Source organism: Varanus komodoensis, unplaced genomic scaffold, assembly GCF_004798865.1.
Source record: "Varanus komodoensis strain SLA01 unplaced genomic scaffold, ASM479886v1 scaffold3, whole genome shotgun sequence".
Lineage (NCBI taxonomy): Eukaryota > Metazoa > Chordata > Lepidosauria > Squamata > Varanidae > Varanus > Varanus komodoensis.
Window position 1 is genome coordinate 20,037,036 of NW_025335761.1, and position 17,637 is coordinate 20,054,672.

Here is a 17,637-nt window from a genome sequence, read left to right on the forward strand (position 1 = left end):
CCTGAAGACAACCTGCAGCTCAGCTCTGCCAGTTCCTCACTTGAGAGCTGTGTGAATTCGCTCATTCAGAGAACCAGTTAGTGTGACCAATTTGGGATGCTGAAAATGTGACTTAAATGGAGTAGGGCTTGTTAAAGTGGATGTTTAGCAGTTGTGCCACACATTCAATTTGCAATTCAGGCCTTGTTTGTGACATGACCTGTTTAATATCTACTCTGCAGCAGCTGCAATGGTACAATAAATACAGGCTAAGTAGCAAGCAATCACAAAAGGTAAGATGAGCCCTGCTGGATCAGGCCAAGGGTTCATCCAGTCCAGCATTTTGTTCACCGAATGGCCCACCAGCTGCCTACTGCAAAGCTGTAAGTAGGAAAAAGTATAACAGCAACCTCATCAATATAACCCCAGCAGCTGGTCTGCAAAGACATAGGAGCGCAACTATCAAAGTTAATATACAGTCATGTTAACTAGTGACTACTGATGCTCTTATCCTCCACACATTTGTGCAACCCCTCTTTAAAGCCAACTAAATTAACCATCATCACTACATCCTGTGGCAGCAAATTCCATAGTTTGCTATAACCCCCCCCCCCCCACACACACACACACACGCTCCAGCACTTCTCTCTCTCTTCCTTTCAATAATAAAGCAAGGTTTAGGCCAACAATGGTGCCACCTACAGAAGTTGTTTCAGGACCAAAGCCTGCCATGGATCCTAAAGTGAGGGCTTCTAAGACACTCCTCTAAGCCTTTGTTCCAATGCCAAGTACTGGATAAAAAGAGAAACCATAAGGTGACCGAGCAGATTATAAGAAGTTGTGTGGGACTCCACAAAACAAGGGCATTATTCATTTTATGTACTTGTGAATTATATACCAGTTGCAGTTTTATTGTTCCCTTTCTGGAGTGACTGTCTGATAGAACATTGGCCGAGTGAATGTGCAAACCACTTGCAGACAGGGATTTTTATATAACTAACCAAGTAGCCTTATTTGCAGAGGCTGCAAGAAAGGTTTGTGCAAAGCTCTTAAAAGCTATTGCTGTGTACCCTTTTCTTCCTGTGATTGTGTCTCTTTTGCTGCTTTTATGGAAAAATTGTAAGAAGCTATAGTTATATGAAATAGAATCAATTGCCTGACTCTTAAGAAGCCTCCAATATATTATAAAAAGATGTTGTATCAAAGACAGTGTACAGAATCTCTGCTTCTTTATCGCATTGGTTATTGGATGTAATCTTTAATATTATTTGAGTGAAATAGAAAAAACAAAACCATACCGACTTTTAGTGGGCCAGTTTGGACAATATGACAGCTCATCATGGGTTTCACAGTCCCTGAGGGGCTGCAAAGCATGCTGTCCACCATTGCAAATATAAACTATGATGAACGACTATTATTACTTGTCATGTCATGTCAAAGAACCCTAGGGAGGGTTCTTTGGCAGTTAAATAGCTCTCCCCAGCCAAGTTTCATGATGTAACAAGTCATAGGAACTCCCTGGTTGGGGATGCACAAGGCTCAATTAACCCACAATGGGGTGTCGTGTCATCCAAACCAGGTCAATAACTTAAATCTCCAAATTAAAAAAGGGGATCACAAAGGTTATATATTTTATTTTGGTGTAGAAACACATGAAATATTTTCTTCTAGGACTTACTAGGACAGATAACCTCTTCATTCATTTAAAGAATGATTGAAGGAATGACACCCAATGCTTGCATGTTTGGTGCATATGTAAGAAGAGGGTCTTAGCATGAACCAACACACAGAACTCCTCCTGTAGAGGAAAACCGTAAGTGGCACAGGATTATCCATTGCGTAGGGAAATTATATTGTGTCATACAAAAAGAGGGAAGGGGAAGGTGTTATGGGGTCCCCAAGGGTTTGAGAGCAGGAGACTGGTGAGAACAGCAGAGACACAAGTGAGGAAACCCAGCTGTTGGCTAAGGACAGTAAAGTTGCTCCCTCTGAACTCATGGGGATTCAAGCTGATAATGAGGAAGAGAAGGGAATAGTAAAAATATGATATCCAAGAGTTAGGCATCAGATTAAAATGAAGGGCAGAGTCACAAGGCACTCAAAAATACTAATAGCCAGGAGGTGGCCTCATGGAAAGACCCACCATGAGGGTGGAACCTGGTAGCCTGCTCAGTTTGAGAAGGGCAAGCAGTAGTAGATAGTGTCCATTTTCTGACAACTCGTTTTCATGATGCTCCAACTCGGGGAACCATGTGAAGCCTGTGAGATACTGAGTTATGCAAAGCCTGCCAATAACTTTTGGTCTCTTTTGGCTACAAGAGGACCCTGTCTGTAGCCTGAGGCACTGCTTGCTTGTAGTTTGCATAATAAAGAAATAGGACTTGGCTGTTTGACTGGAGAAGGTAGTCACATGTGTATGACACATGCATATATCAGAATGTGCATACAGCCTCTTGTTACCTGTCCTGAGTGCAAGACCGCAAGGCACAATCCCACTCCCACCTTGGCATGTGTGCATTGTTCATGTTACAATCTATTCTCTTGAGCCATTTTGGGAGGTAGAGGTGGGGGTCAGGGTAGAATATCATCTTATTATTCACTGTACAGCAAAGCAGAGTTTCAGGACTTTGGACAAGCTTCCGATGGAAAGCCTACCTTCCTAAGTTTCTAGTTTTTCTTCAATCCACTCAGCTTGTGCCATAGTCAGATAAGTAATATCTGTTTAAGTAATGCTGACTGTACACAGCTCCGTTTCCAAGAACAATGGAGGCCCTCAGAATGTTGGCAAAACAAGTTCTGCCACAGAAAGCATCAGGTGCTCCAAGGAGCAAAATAGCTGTTGACTTGGTGTTTTCTGATTGTTTTGGAGTACAATTCCTGCAAGCTCCAGTCCCCATAATTCATGAGCACTGGTCAGGGTGGATGAAGCTTATGGAAACTGCGCAACCCCAGGCTGCCTACCCATTGCCTTGGTCCGACCATTTGGTTTAGAAGGTGGGTAAATGTATGTATGAAACATACCTGAACAGTACAAGAATGAAGTGGGGAACGACCATCAAATCCTGGTAGCCAACTGATACTGGCATTGGTGCTGGTGATCTGAGTTACTGTCACATTGAGAGGTGGAAGGGGGAGAGCTGAAACAGAAGGATGGACAATGTTTAGCATTTACAGAACTGAACAGATATTTAGATAGAAGCCTGCGGATATGATCATGTGAGAACCTGGATAAGGCCCCTGAGGAGTGCTAATTAAGCTTTGTATGAACAGTGGAAGCTTGCTCATGACATCATAAACCCTACTTAACCCTGAATAATATATTCTCTTTATTCACTGTTGGGTTATTAAACAGACATAGAAAACAGAGAACATTTGTTACAGGCATTTCCACAATCATTCTGCTATGGAATCTGAGATACGAGCTGTACTAAATTTCTTAAACCCCTTCATAAGCCTATCTATTTCAGAGGTCTGCTGGTGCCAGATTGTTATACCTTACTTGGAACTGACAAGTTGAGACTGTTTTCCATTTACTACTATTTAATCATTGGGAGAACCAAGATTTTTTCAAGCAAGCAAGCAAGCAAGCAAGCAAGCAAGCAAGCAAGCAAGCACATACAGTAAATGGATCCAGGAAAGTTGGTCCCAATTTAACAAAATAGGCTTCCCTGAGAAATGCAAACTCAAAAATGCTCCCAGCTTTTCACATTTCTCTTACTGAACAACCATCCCTATGTCACAATGCACCCACCAACAAATGAAACTTGACCTGGTGACTTCACATATTCCTCTCACAGCACTTTCTTCAAACGTACCAGTTCTACTCTAAAAAGACTGAAAGTGCTTTGCCAGGGAGAGCCTGAAAAACAGTGCCCACTGTGGCACCTTAGTTTCCTGAAGAATTTGGAAGCCCATCTAATTTACTTCTGACTACTCAAAACAAAACCCTGTACACTAGCATTCCCAAACCTGGAGCCCATAATCCCCAGATATGTCTGTTTGGGAATGATAGAAGTTGCAGACCAGGCTGAAAAAGGCTGTGCCACATTGTGCAAAATAATTTTGCACCAACTGAAACTTTCAGACAGTTTCCATGCTCTAGGGAGAATGTATATGAGTAAACCAGAGTTTGTGGAACTTTGACATAATCATAATTGTCTAGATTAAAAATAAAGTTGGCATGCCATGCAAAGCTGAGCAAAAAGCACTCCTGGTCGCAGCTGCTACCTGCAATTTTTTAACATTCAGGAACAATGTTAGGTGCAGAATCTCTCCCTATACCTTAATGGAAACAGGATAATGTTGGGTGGTGGGGTTGAACAAGACATGGGCTGAAAGAAATACAAGGGAACACAAAGCAACGTGATAAAACAGAAAAAATGTGTGAATGTCTGGGTTTGGGATGGAGAGAGGAAGAACTGCTCATGACCCCCATACCAGAAGCCTATTTGTGTTGTGATATTGTGCATGCATCTGTTACACCAGATACTGTGGATATGTACTTGAGACATAACAATATTTCTGTGCAAGCCTTTGGTTTGAAAAAGCTATCTGCAATGTCTTGGCTTGTTGTCTCTTTTAAAGATGTCATTCCTCCCTGTTTGCCCTCCCCTTCCACTGCTCTGGCCCACTTTCCTCTTATTTACTCCCAATCTTCTCACTCCATATGTTCTCTCCAGTCCACCTCTTTGCTGCTCCCATCATCTCCTGCTCCCACTCTTGGCTCAGCACTTCCATTCATGCTGCCACTGACTCTTGAAACGGTCGCCCACTCCTTGCCTGGCAAATGCTATCGCTTTCCGTCAGATCCTTCCTCCTAATCTGCTCGCCCTCATTCTCCGGAACAGTAATCCCTCACATTTTGTTTACTTGCAGTAGCTCCACTCCAAAGAACTGCAAATGTATCTGTAAGTGAGAAGCCTAGGCAACTTCTCCCCATAGCACGGAACTGAAGATCCAGCAGAAGAAAGAAAAGGCCCTTTCAGTAGGCTCTGAACTGTCAAATGCTTTGCCACCAACCTGAATACAGAGGTGGGATCAGTTCCAGTTCTGTTTGGTTGCAAAGACCTCTTATGCCTGGCAGCAGCCATTCTGCACTGTCCTTCTAGGATTACCAGAGTGGCCCTACTGGATCAGACCAAAATGCGGTTGGGTCCAGAACTCTACTTCAACAACATCCAATTCCTGGAAAGGAGGCCACAGCTTAAGAGTTTTGCATGTAGAAGGCCAGTTTCAATTCCTGGCATCTCCTGTTAAAAAGGACCTCAGGTCACTGGTCAAATGAAATGCTCACCAAGCCCAGTACTGTACACTATAATGCCAACAGCTTCCCAGGATGCCTGGCAGAAGACTTTCCCATCACCTGCCACCTGATTCTTTTGTAACAGGAGATGCCAAGGATTGCAGCTGGGAGCTTCTGCATGCAGTGTACATGCTCAGCCACTGAGCTACCTTCGCTTCACCTGCTGCAGAAGTAGCAGGATTTCCTCCTTCTAACCAAGCTGCACAAGTGCAGTTCACAAGATGTTTCAGACTACTAGTGAGCCAAAGTCACTAGCATTTAATGGCTGCTTCGTAGCTGACAGGAGCTGTTGACTCCAACAGTTTAGTTCAGGAAATTTCCCTGAGCAGCCTGCTCTGATGATAGGCGAGGATACTGTTTTCAAACTGAATCAGCAATTCACCTTGTAGAGCTTCCGACAAGAATGCAAGGAGAAGCAGAAGCCAGCTTGGAACTTCATGCCATCAAGTCATGAAGCAAACAAAGATCAATGGCCTGAGAGAGCAATATCACCTCCTGATCTTCCCAGGGGACTACCTAAAGATCTGCATTGCTTGAGGGAGGAGCAGAAGATGAGAATCCCTGCTTTCACAACAAGATGTAGTGATGGCCACCAACCTCAATGGAGGAGAAGGCTACCAGTGGCTACTAGTCCCAATGGCTATATGCTACTGCATATAGAGGCAGTATGCCTGTGTACACCAACTGCTAGGGAACATGGGAAATACTTATTTTTAAAATGGCAAAGTAGACGGTACTAAAGTAGATGGAACCATGTGCTGACAATATAAGATAGCTTCATTTATCCTATTTTATTCCCGAAGGAAGATCACAAGAAGAACCAAGTGGAGATAAACATCCTCTGCTATGCATGCCTGTCCATCAGTCCACAAAGTACAGGGCACAACCATCACTGAAACCAGATGAACAACCTTCAGAGTGCATTATGGGCAAACATATTTGAGATAGCAGCAGCAAGTAACTTCTAGAGACCTCTGCAAATCACATTCATGGAATTGGTTTCATGCTGCAGACCTTGTGTAAAGCACTGAAAAGGATCTCAAACCAGTACCTCTAGCGACCAGTTTTTGATGTCACCTCCAATACCACCGGTTATCTGGGTCTTCAGTGAGCTAGTAAGGCCAACTCTGTAGGGCAAAAGTACTTTCTAGGCTGTAGTGCTCTCCTGTCTATCATTCTCTGACTGCAGCTTGAAGATAGTCAGATCTCCAAAACCAAGGGAGAGGCATCAGGATCTATAAAGCTCTTCCTTCAAGGTTGGTCCAGCAATCCAAACAACTTGTCTCACTGAGTGCAAACAACTGGCTGTGTTCATTCAACATCATAAGCAACAGTGCATAGCTAACATGAGTCAGTGTTTTTGTTAGGAGCCTCTGCTCATCAGAAATAATGAGTATTTGCTATTTAACATAATTTATTCCAGCCATGAAGCTACAGAACAAATAGCAAGAGAAGGTACTACAATAGCTCCATTCCTTTACCAACTGGAGATTTGCTCTTTGCATCTTGGGATTTCACTTGGGATTTCATTACATACTGGCAGCTGAGATCCTCAGGGTGCAAAATTCTGCACTAGGTATCAGATTCTGCACAATGCAGTCATAATTGGATATATGATCCCTTTTTAAAAAATAAAACCTTCCTTTCAAATGAATGAAGTATTTCTTCACAGGAATGCATCCATATAAAAGCAATTCAGTATTGCTTGCAGATATCAACAACTAATTACAAACTCAGCTGTATATTTTCATTGATAGAGAGGGTTTGAATTCCTCCTGGCCAGCCCTTTCATTTCTTTCTAACTTGCTTTCATTTCTTGGGAGGAAGACATGCAATACAAGAATAGAAATAGTTGAATTAGCAAAAATTATTAAATGAGAGTTTTGATGCTGAACAGACAAAAGAAATTCACACAGCCATAAGATTCCCAAAATTTAATTGCCCCAGTGGTAATTGGCTTCCTCCTGTTTTCAGCTGCTAATGAGATGCCAGTCTATTAGCACAAAAGAGTGGTGAAAGAGGATTGGGGTTCAAAAACCCAGTCTATGTGTGCTGAAAAGGAAGAGATCCCTATTTTTGTATTTTAATCTAATGTTTATATTTTTAATTTAAGATTATAATTATTTTAATTTATTGTTGTAAGCCGCCCCGAGGCTTCGGCGAATGGGGAGGCATAAAAATGTTTTAATAAATAAATAAATTTAGCCTCTGCCTGATAACATCACAGCAGCCCTTTCTGTTCACAAACGGCTCTGATAACCTGACCCAATCCTTTTCAAGGAAAATCTGGTATCTTGCATCACCTTCCCTTCTTGAACCAATTGTATCTTGCATGGAATGGCAAATTTCACTGCAGAGGAATGGGCCTGCATATCAAACAGGAAGCACAACACATTATTTCATCTGCTGAGAGCATGGAGCAGGCACTGTTGGAAAGAAGCTCAGAAGTCTTCTGTGAGTGAGTGTGTGTGGGAGGAGGGAGGGTAAAAGAACTATTTTAGCTTCTCTTGTCCTGCTTTTGGTTCTTTTCCCTCCATGTGTTTTTTGCCTCTGGAAGTGCAAGGAATGCTCTCTCACCTTTAATCTGCACTGTTGCCGTCCGAGATGAAGACAGTCCCTTTATGTTATGGGCTTCGCAGGAAAAAACTGTGCTTTGATTAATACCTGGAGACCAGCCAAGAAAAAAGGAGAAAGGAATTTTCGTTTAAGAAAGCCGCACATAAAACTGCTATATAATCCCTCAGCTTCAACCACAAGCAGAATTTCAATTATGTTTGACACAGAGCTCAGACTCTATGTATGCAACTTTGGGGGCTGAACTGGAAGCAGATCAAACTCACGTGCACTGGAGTGTAATTACCATGTCAATGGCTTTTTATACAACAGGAAGAATGTGGCAAAGAGGAGCTCATGGTGCGGCTTGTTCTGCAATTCATGAAAAGGGAGGCGGGGGAAGGGACTTTGCTAAGCAGGCCGGCAGGCAGTGTTAGGCTCTTCGCTCTCTCGCATTGTTGTGAGCTCACTGCTGTCCTTGCCTGGACGCTCCCCATTGTTCCCTGCACTCAAGTCAAGGCTTGTGTACACTCCATTCCTATGTTTGCGCAGTGCCTGGGGAGATGGGGCTTCCGGCCTGACCAGGGTCTTGAGCTATTGTTGAATTATATCCACAACCTTCATTAAAATGACAGGCATCTCTGAAGCCAAAGATGCAGACAATGCTTGATTAATAAAATCAATATGCAGTAACCAAGCTGTAAGGGAATAACTTAACCTGTGGTCACCAAACCAGTGGGCTTGTCTCTGTGGTAAGTACTGCTGTGCTCCATGTGGCCCAAACAGGGGCACCTGATGAACAGCATTTTGTCCTAGTACTCATATGCCTATTTATGATAAGAGAAAACAGGACAAAAGGCTACTCAACCAGAAGAGGAATGTCTATTGGAACGTTTACTTTGTCCCCTAAGAGACAAGGCAATAAGGAACAAACCCTCTGGCCTCTGCGCCATTAGTGATTTCCCTCACCACAGAATATCATCTCACTCAGCATTATGGCCTGCTCACAGGAAGTACAGAATCCTAGTTTACTGAAAACTGGATCCTTAAGCTTTGAGGACTACAGATACTTTGAATAATCTTTCTGTTTATTTTTCAATGCTTTACACATTGCCTTTTTTGGTGCAATCTCTTGTGATATTACATCTGAAGAAATTAAGCAGCGACTCTTCAATTATTTTTTTAAAATTGAATAAAGCCACCTTTGGTAAAGCTGCCCAAGGAAATTACTTTCTGCAGGTTTTTTTTGAGCTTTAGCTGGCTTCATAATGCTTGGTTCAGGCATTATACACCCGGGCCTGAACCATGAGCCTGCAGTTTAGAAATATGATGTACTGTCAACAATTGTCTGAAGTAGACTTGTATATCTTTACTGAAAATGAAGATGACAAGCAGGAGTAGAAGATCAAAAGATTAATGGAATGATGACAAGATAAACTTAAAAACCTCCTTATGAAACCACAAGGTGATATATTCTAGCTGACAAGAGATCAAGCAACGCTCGTATGATTATTGCTCTTTTCGACTGTGGTAACACCCAACACACTCTCCCTGTTTACCAGGTGCAGACAGAAGCATACTCTGCTCTAAAGAACGTGTGATCTGTATTGTGAATATGATTAAGTCAGCTCATCAAATTCTGGTCCCACCAGCCCTCTTCCAAGTTTATTACAGCTGTTGCCAATTGCAGCACCCCAAAACACCCCAGAAGTAGTTGGCCAGAGGAAGTCCCCAAGAATAGTTGGCCAGAGGGAGGCCACACAGTTAAAACACCAGTTACATTGCATTGGGCTGCACATCCCCTTTTGTCTCCCTTTATTCTATTGTGCACTAGAATAAAGCTGGTTTTGGCTCTAAGTCTTGTCACAGACTCGTTTTGACTCAGGTCTGGGGTCCACCCGGGTTTGCCCTAGCTGTTGACTGGCTGAGTTCGGCAACACAACTTTACCCATTCTGGTGCATTTCCTGCCCAAACTAATTTTTCATTCCATCCCTCATGCAAATTCCTGTCTTTGCATGTTTCTGGAACTGTTATCTAGTGATAGCATACACAGGTTCACCTCTGATCCTTCCTCTTCCCTCCAGAGATGAGCATCTATATGCAAAGCCTATGGAATACTATAGAGAGGGAAATATAGAGGAAAGCACAGATTCCAGCACAGACAATTTATTATTTATTCCACCCTGGGTTCTGTATTGGCATCATGCTAAAGTGGGACACAACCAGTGAGAGAAGGCGAAAGAGGAGTTGTAGCTGTTTTGCTTTGTTTTGATGCCCTTGGTATATCTATATGGGATACTACTGAGGATATAGTTTTCATCATACCAGAATGAGCTGGCTTGTTTTTTTATTTTCTATTTTCAACCCACTCCCACTGCTCCACTGATCATTTTTCTTGGTAAGTTTGTTTCATAAAGTCCTTCAGTTTTTGTCTTGAAGTTCTAACCAACAAACAAATGATTCGTCTAGCATGTAGTTCTATGGTAAATATCCTTTCCTGTATCCATTTTGTCTTTGTTCTATTATTTTTCAGGGCAGGTTTCCCCAAGCCCCTCTGATGTGTTCAATGACATATTCCTAGGGGAATGATGGGAGTTATAGTCGAACAGATCTGGAGAGTATCAAGAGGAGGAAGTGTGAACTAGTGTGAACTGCCTAGAGTTGCCATAGGTAGAGTAGGCAGCATATAAATATTTTAAATAAATAAATGGCCTTTTGCCTCTTTAGAAGAGATGGAAGCATTCAGAACAACTCAAGCTATTATACTCTGTAAGCCATGTGGATAAAATTAAATTTATAGGAATAAATTTTATAACCAAGGATATACTCTAGGTAGGAAGTGTACCTTTACTGACTGGGTACAAGTTTTTCAGAAGGTATATTTGCTCCTAAATAAACTAGCTCGCACCTCAAAGTTCCATGGACATTTTACACAAATGCCTATTTGATCACTGCATAATGGATACTCATCACTTCCAGCTGCTTTTTAGCCTTGGAACATACCACAGAAACAATCTCACATAATCACAGCAACATGATGCTGGTGGTGTTTTTATCATCTCTTCCTCAGTCATCCCACTCCTTGCTGATGACTTTTATTCATCCTAAGGGGAGCCTTACCTGACACATTTAGGGTGGAGGGGGAGATATCAGGGAGCCCCACTCTGGAGTCACCCATCCACCAGACGATGGTCACTGGCTCAGGCGGGCCAGCTGCAGCACAGTACATGTGAAAAGGAGTGTTAGGGATGACCGACAGATCTTCTGGCTCAATGGTGAAGTAAGGAACACCTTAAAAACAAAATATTTTTTATTTATTTTCTATTTATATCCAGCCTTTTTCCTACAAAGGGCTCAAGGCAGCTTTTATCTCCTCCTCCATCTTATCCCCAAAGCAACAACCCTGTGAGGTAGGTTGGGCTGAGACTTTGTGACTGGCCCAAAGTCACCCAGTTGGCTCCATGGCTGAGTGGGGACTAGAACCCAGATCGTCTGAGTCCCAGTCCCATGCTCTTAGCCACTACACCACACTATAAAAGCTAAAAGTGGCAGAGCTTTCATCCTGATCAGTGAGAACAATTCCATTTAATTCTTTCATAATAGTTTATTATTAACAACTTAACTTGCAGTATATCTTTGCCCTTTATCTTATATAAAGCTTCCAACAGACCATCCCTATTTATATGCAGAAATAATTTTGTTCTGTACTTTTATTTATTTATTATTATTTATTTATTTAGAGTTTTTGTATGCCGTCCCATCGCTTATAGCCTCGGGACGGCTCACATAAATAAACATGATACAAAATACAATTAAAATCCGGAAACACCCTGGCTGCACAATTAAAACCAATTAATTTGGTTCTGCACTATTTATATTTACTAAAAAATAAATAACAATAACTAGCAAACTAATAACAATAACTAAAATAAATAACAATAACTAGATGCTAGTGGAATAGGAGCAGATTTTGTGATGGAATTCTGACATTATTGGTCAGAGGTCCCACCTGTTCAGAACAGCTGGGGTTGTACATGCCCAGCCCCCTGTAAAAAGCTGGAATCCCATCAATTAATGGTATTGTGGAGAAAGGAAAGTAATGGGGAGAACTGAATCCAGCTCTCCACTCCCTCTCCGAAAGCATGGCAAATTGTTAAGAGGTTACATGAGAGACATCTGGCTACTGGATTGACCTGGGGAAACACACACAGCATCCATTTAGATACACAGTTCCCAGAGATAGGTGCATGGAAGGCGGCTTCCCCAGCATATAAACTCCATAGCTGGACTAGTGCATGAAACTATTTGTATTCAAAGTAGCCTACTAGGTGAGTATCTTGCCTTGTTTTACTGTTGTGCAATCACTATTTTGTATTGTAACTTTACTGTTTTATTGCTGACTACTTAGAGAGCATGACTTTAAAGGAGTAAATAAATCTGAGAAATAATAATATACCAAGACATTCATTAGCAACTCACATTTAATAACACCTAAATTAGAAATTATACTATCTTGCCCTGTTCAAACTTTGAACACCTTTCCTCAGGGGTGTTTAACTGTATATTAAAACTGGATTCAAAGAGCCAGGCTGAACCTGCTACTGTATCTTATTCTAAACATAAAGACTTAATTAAGAGTAGAATCCAATGCATGTTTTAAAAGCAAAAAAGATTGCAACTCCCAACATTCTTCAACCAACATACTGAGAATAGTAGGTATCCCCTCTCCCCGTCTAAACATGCTGGTTGGAGAATGTTGGGAGTTGTAGGACTTTTCTCTGTCTAAACATGCCCAGGATTGTACTCTAAACCAAAAATGAAAAATAGAATGCACATCCTACATTGTTTTTCCCAAAAGTTTGGGGGGTAGATTTCGCCACATTCCAGGATAACCCAGAGGGTGGAGGAATGGACAGACGCTAAAGAGAACATTTAGAGCTGAGGCAATATAGAAAAATGTTGCTAAATTACGAATGTGAATCTTATGCTGTGACATTTCACCAATATCCAATTTTAAGTATGTACCTCATAGCTCAGAATATACTTATATTGACTTATAATGTTAATTTTGCTTTTCAAAACAGATTAAAAAAACTGGAAAAAATGAATTCCACTGTGAATGGCATAGCTATGCTATGAGCCTACCTACCTATGTCCAAATTTGAATTACAAAATGCTGAAGTTCAGATGAGTGTCTTTGCTCCCTCCACCATCACTTGTCTTTGTCTTTCAGGTTGTTCATGATGCTGAAATTGTAGGCGTTTATCCTGAATTGGCTTTTGTTCACAAAGATTGCAGGAATAGTCTACCAAAATCCGCTTGCTTGCTCTTTTGTTTTATTCCAGTGCCTCTTTGCAATGAATTCTATCCACCAATTGGCTTGGATAATAACTATGGACATCACAACCATTGTTAAGCTTTTTTAAGCAGAAAAATGAAGCACATGCCTAGCCCAACTGAAATCAGCGCAACTTAAGAATGCTTAACTTTGGCTGGATATTGCCACAAGACGATATTTACACAGTGACATCAGAACCCAATGAAAGAAAGCAAAACAAAAGCCCTTACTGTGTAGGAACACTTGCCCTTGCTTTCAGGTCCCCTGACCTCTGATTAACTACTGATTGATCATATACAAATATCTCCATCATGTAAACTAATTGTGTGTGATATCACAGAATTAATAAGGGAAAGGCCCTCAAATGCACAGAACTGGAAAGGCTAGTTCTAACTTTCTGTGATCCTCAAAAGACAATCTTTGTTATTGGCTCTTGTGACATCTCTTTCAAAGAAAAAAGCCATTGTTCCTGCCCCAGGTCTTTCCTTCAGGGCTGACCTCAGGTCCAGCCCAATGTACACTTCTCTGCAATAGACAAATCTTGACAAGAAGGCACAGAAGAATATGGCAAAGTCCACATCTCCTGGATAAACATAGCTAGGTAACAAGGCCTTCCTGAGTACTAATTAGAATAGGAACTCCAGAGTGTTCAGATTAAGTACTATCAATATCGCCACACAGCAAACCCTAGTGACAAACCCTATGCGCTGCTGTTAATATCAGGGTTAAATAAGAGACTCTAAATGTGCGATGCTATGCCAGTTCACACAGAGAATAAGGTTGGAGCATGCTGGGCGCTGTAGGCCTTTTTCCATCTAAGATCATGTCCTGAACAAACATATTTGATGCACCTGTCATCAGAGAACAAGATCTTTAAAAAGACTTCGAAATACACTTTTTGATGTTCAGCTCCTATTCTAATAATCTCCCGCATTCAATATATGGCAAGCTTCCTATTATGCATCATAAGTACCTGGAAATGTTTAACTGAAAAACAACTTCACTTTGAATTGTTACAGCTTTGCCCGACTGGGTGCCCTCCAGCTGTGCTGGACCACAGCCCAATCAACCCCAAGCAGCATGGCCATGTGAGAAGTTGTAGTCCAGCACAGTGAGGGAGGGCTGAGTTAGCTATTTTGCCAAAAGGAAATTAAACTTAAGCTTCACACACAGTGGCCATCCCACGGAGCATATGCTCCATGCTCATGCCATTTCATGCGTTATCTATTTATCATAATTTTCTTTATTACTGTAAATAAAAACATGCAGTACAACTGTGATCATCTCTCGCACAAACTTTTTTGTCATCAAAAAGGTTACATCTTCCTGCACTAAAAGGGAGACTACTGTGTAGTGGCTAATTGCATAAATTGCAGACCATGGTACCCCCAGCCCTGGTTCAAGCCTCTCAGGTCACCTTAGACAAAGTCCCAATAGCTCAGGCTTGGTGCAAATGTGGCACAAATTTGTTATTTGATTCCTGAAAGGATAACAAGTCAGGGCCAAACTGGATGTCACACAAGAGAAACATGAAAACATCTCATACGTTTTAAAATTATTATGCAATGAAAAGCAGATGCAGGAATCTGCACGTTTGAGCTGTGCTCAACAGTATTATCTTACTACTATTTCTCTAAGCTCTATTCTGTCCAACAGCTAAAGGTCTCTGGACAGTTTATAACATTAGCTAAGCAGGACCATGATATAATAAAAGCCATTAAAAATTTTGGTACCACATTTTAAAATAGTTTTTAAAAACTCTGCCAACTAAAACAGGACTTAATGACAGACCTGTTAAAGCATCAGAAACCCCCATCAGCTGTTAGATAACTTAGAAAATTCAAGAATAGCTGCTTTTCCACTCAGCTTCTCCCCAAGCTGCTTTTCTGCCCTCAGGAGAAAAAGGTAGGCGCATCTCTTTGTCTTTTCACAAGCAAGTAGAAAGCCACCAGTGGGAGTGGGAGTGTGTGTGTGTGTGTGTGTGTGTGTGTGTTGGGGGTGGGGGGTGGGATCTGAACGCACAAGCCATCCAAGAGTGAGCAGCTCCTTCTCTCACTACTTTCATGGCTGCTTTCCATTTACAAAACTCCAAATAATGCTGTCAGATAATCTCCACTCTGGTTCTTACTGTGTGACTTTTCCAGGTAGCAAACATTTGTTTTGCAAAAGATAGTATCTTGTTCCAATGACTGGAATCAATTTAATAAGCTTATTTTGTTTTAATTGCTAAATCAGAATCATCTCATACTGCCAAACGCAATAGCCCTCCGGATGTTTTGTGAAGTAAAAGCAGTATGTTTTGACCTTTACATTTCAGGTTACAAAAACAGAATGTTTAAGCTAAGTAAACTCCTGAATAAGCTATATTTGTAGTGTGCCAGAAGCTGCCAAAGTCCGTTGAAGCCTTTTTGTACAGAAAGTTTGACACACCCAAATCCACGCAGCTCTTAAGGAGACTGCAACAACCTTTGTACATTAGCAATGTTATAGCATGGTTTTAAAGCTATTTATGAATGTTTCGAAAGCATGCAAATGCAAGTAGATAAAAAGGTACCCCTTCGGTGGGCAGGTAACAGCGTTCCGTGCGCTTCAGTGTTTAGTCATGTCGGCCACATGACCATGGAGATGGTCTGTGGACAAACATTGGCTCCCTCGGCTAGGAAACGGAGATGAGCACCGCCCCTAGAGTCAGGCATGACTGGACTTAATGTCAAGGGGAAACCTTTACCTTTATGAATGTTTGCTATTCTGCAATATAAAAGGATTTTATGCTGCTACCACATGATGTAGTCTGGACCACCAAAATGGATGAATTTAAGGGGGAATTAGACAAATTCAGGAAGGATAAATCTATCAATAGCTACTAGACCTGATAATTGTATTCACATTCCAGTACCAGTCAGTTTGTACACCGATTACACCCCAAGCTGTATCCTGCATGTCTTTCAGCTGAACCTGGACAATTTCTAAAATTTAATTTTGGAATATGTGTATGTGCAGTTTGCCAAGTTATCTCTTTAAATTCATTTTATTGCAACTGAATTATCAGTTCACAATATTAACTATGGACATTTACTACTCAAAAAGGAGTACTGATATGACCATGCCATCACATCAAGATTTCTTAGTGAACAGTAATTTCATTAGTGCATCTGTCTGTAAAATTAAGGGGGGAAAGACATAAATTGCCATATTGGGACCAACTATACATTGCAACATTCCAGACAAAGCACAGAAGCAGAAGAATCGTGGATTACTAACTCATTGGTGCTACTTTGCAACCAAGAACATAGAGGGATAAGCCCTGCTGAAAAAGAATCTACATGATTTCCACAAAGACAGGTCCTGTCTCACTAATCTATTGGAGTTCTTTGAGAGTGTCAATAAGCACATGGATGGGGCAATCTGGTTGACATTATTTACTTGGATTTCCAAATGGGCTTTTGACAAAGTCCCTCACCAAAGACTTCTGAGCAAACTAAGCAGCCAGGGAATAAGAGTAAGGGTCCTTTTATGGATCAGTACCTGGTTAAAGACCAGAAAAAAGAATGGGAATGTATAGTAATTTCTCCTGAGGAATAAACTAGTGGGGTCTCACATAGTTCTCCCTCTCCCAAATTACCAGAACCCAAGGTCATCCCATGAAGCTGATTAGTGGGAGATTTAGGACAATAGTCCTTCACACAGAAAACAGTTAAACTGCAGAATTCACAGCCACAGAAAGTAGTGATTGCCACCAGTTTGGATGGCCTTGGAAAGGGGCTGGACAAATTCATGGAGGAGGAGGCTATCAGTGGCTGCTAGCCTTGTTGTCTGTGTGCTGTCTCCATCATCGGAAGAGGAACTCTTGTACCCACCCTGCTTAAGGGATCCCGCGGATAGTTCATTTGTCACCATGTGAACAGAGTGCTGGGCTGGATTAACCTTTGGTCTGATCCAGCATGGATTTTCTTATGAGCATATGTTCTTAATATCAGATAATATAAGGGAAAACTGGATAAGATACATTCTTCAGTATTCCTATTTATCAAGTGATTGAAGTTAAATTTCACCCTGAATAGGGTAGCCATTAGATATTGTGACAAAATAGGAAATCTATCATCAAAAACGAGGGCACAGATATGCATAAAATACCCACCTGCTAATTTATACAATAGATGCAAATTTAAAAGTTAACACTATGATTTAAACAGAAACACAGTGCATCTTATCATAGTAAGGAAAACTGGGACCAGGTAAGCCATGTATGCAGCCCAGGTGTTAAATGGACAACTTCTAGGCTCCCACTCTCCCTTCTTGTCCTTACATTAGACTTGGACTGAAAGTGATGTCTTTGAACAAAATACTGTTCTCCAAATCCCTTAATTCTCTGTAGAACAGGCTATATGAATGCCTGCTGGACTAAAAAAGATTTAATCTCTGTCTGGCTAGTAGAATTCCCCAAGCTGGTGCCATCCAGATATT

The 17,637-nt window shown here is 41.4% G+C and overlaps 1 protein-coding gene across 1 annotated transcript in view; it reads right to left on the minus strand.

Annotated features, from left to right (window-relative positions):
* TYRO3 (TYRO3 protein tyrosine kinase) overlaps positions 1-17,637 on the minus strand; it is a 69,391-nt gene that overhangs the window by 33,288 nt on the left and 18,466 nt on the right. The window contains exons 4-6 of the mRNA XM_044437033.1: positions 10,956-11,126; positions 7,859-7,945; positions 3,001-3,116 (exon numbers count right to left, since the gene is read on the minus strand). Of these exons, the coding sequence (XP_044292968.1) occupies positions 3,001-3,116; positions 7,859-7,945; positions 10,956-11,126 (374 nt within the window). The remainder of the gene's footprint in view (positions 1-3,000; positions 3,117-7,858; positions 7,946-10,955; positions 11,127-17,637) is intronic.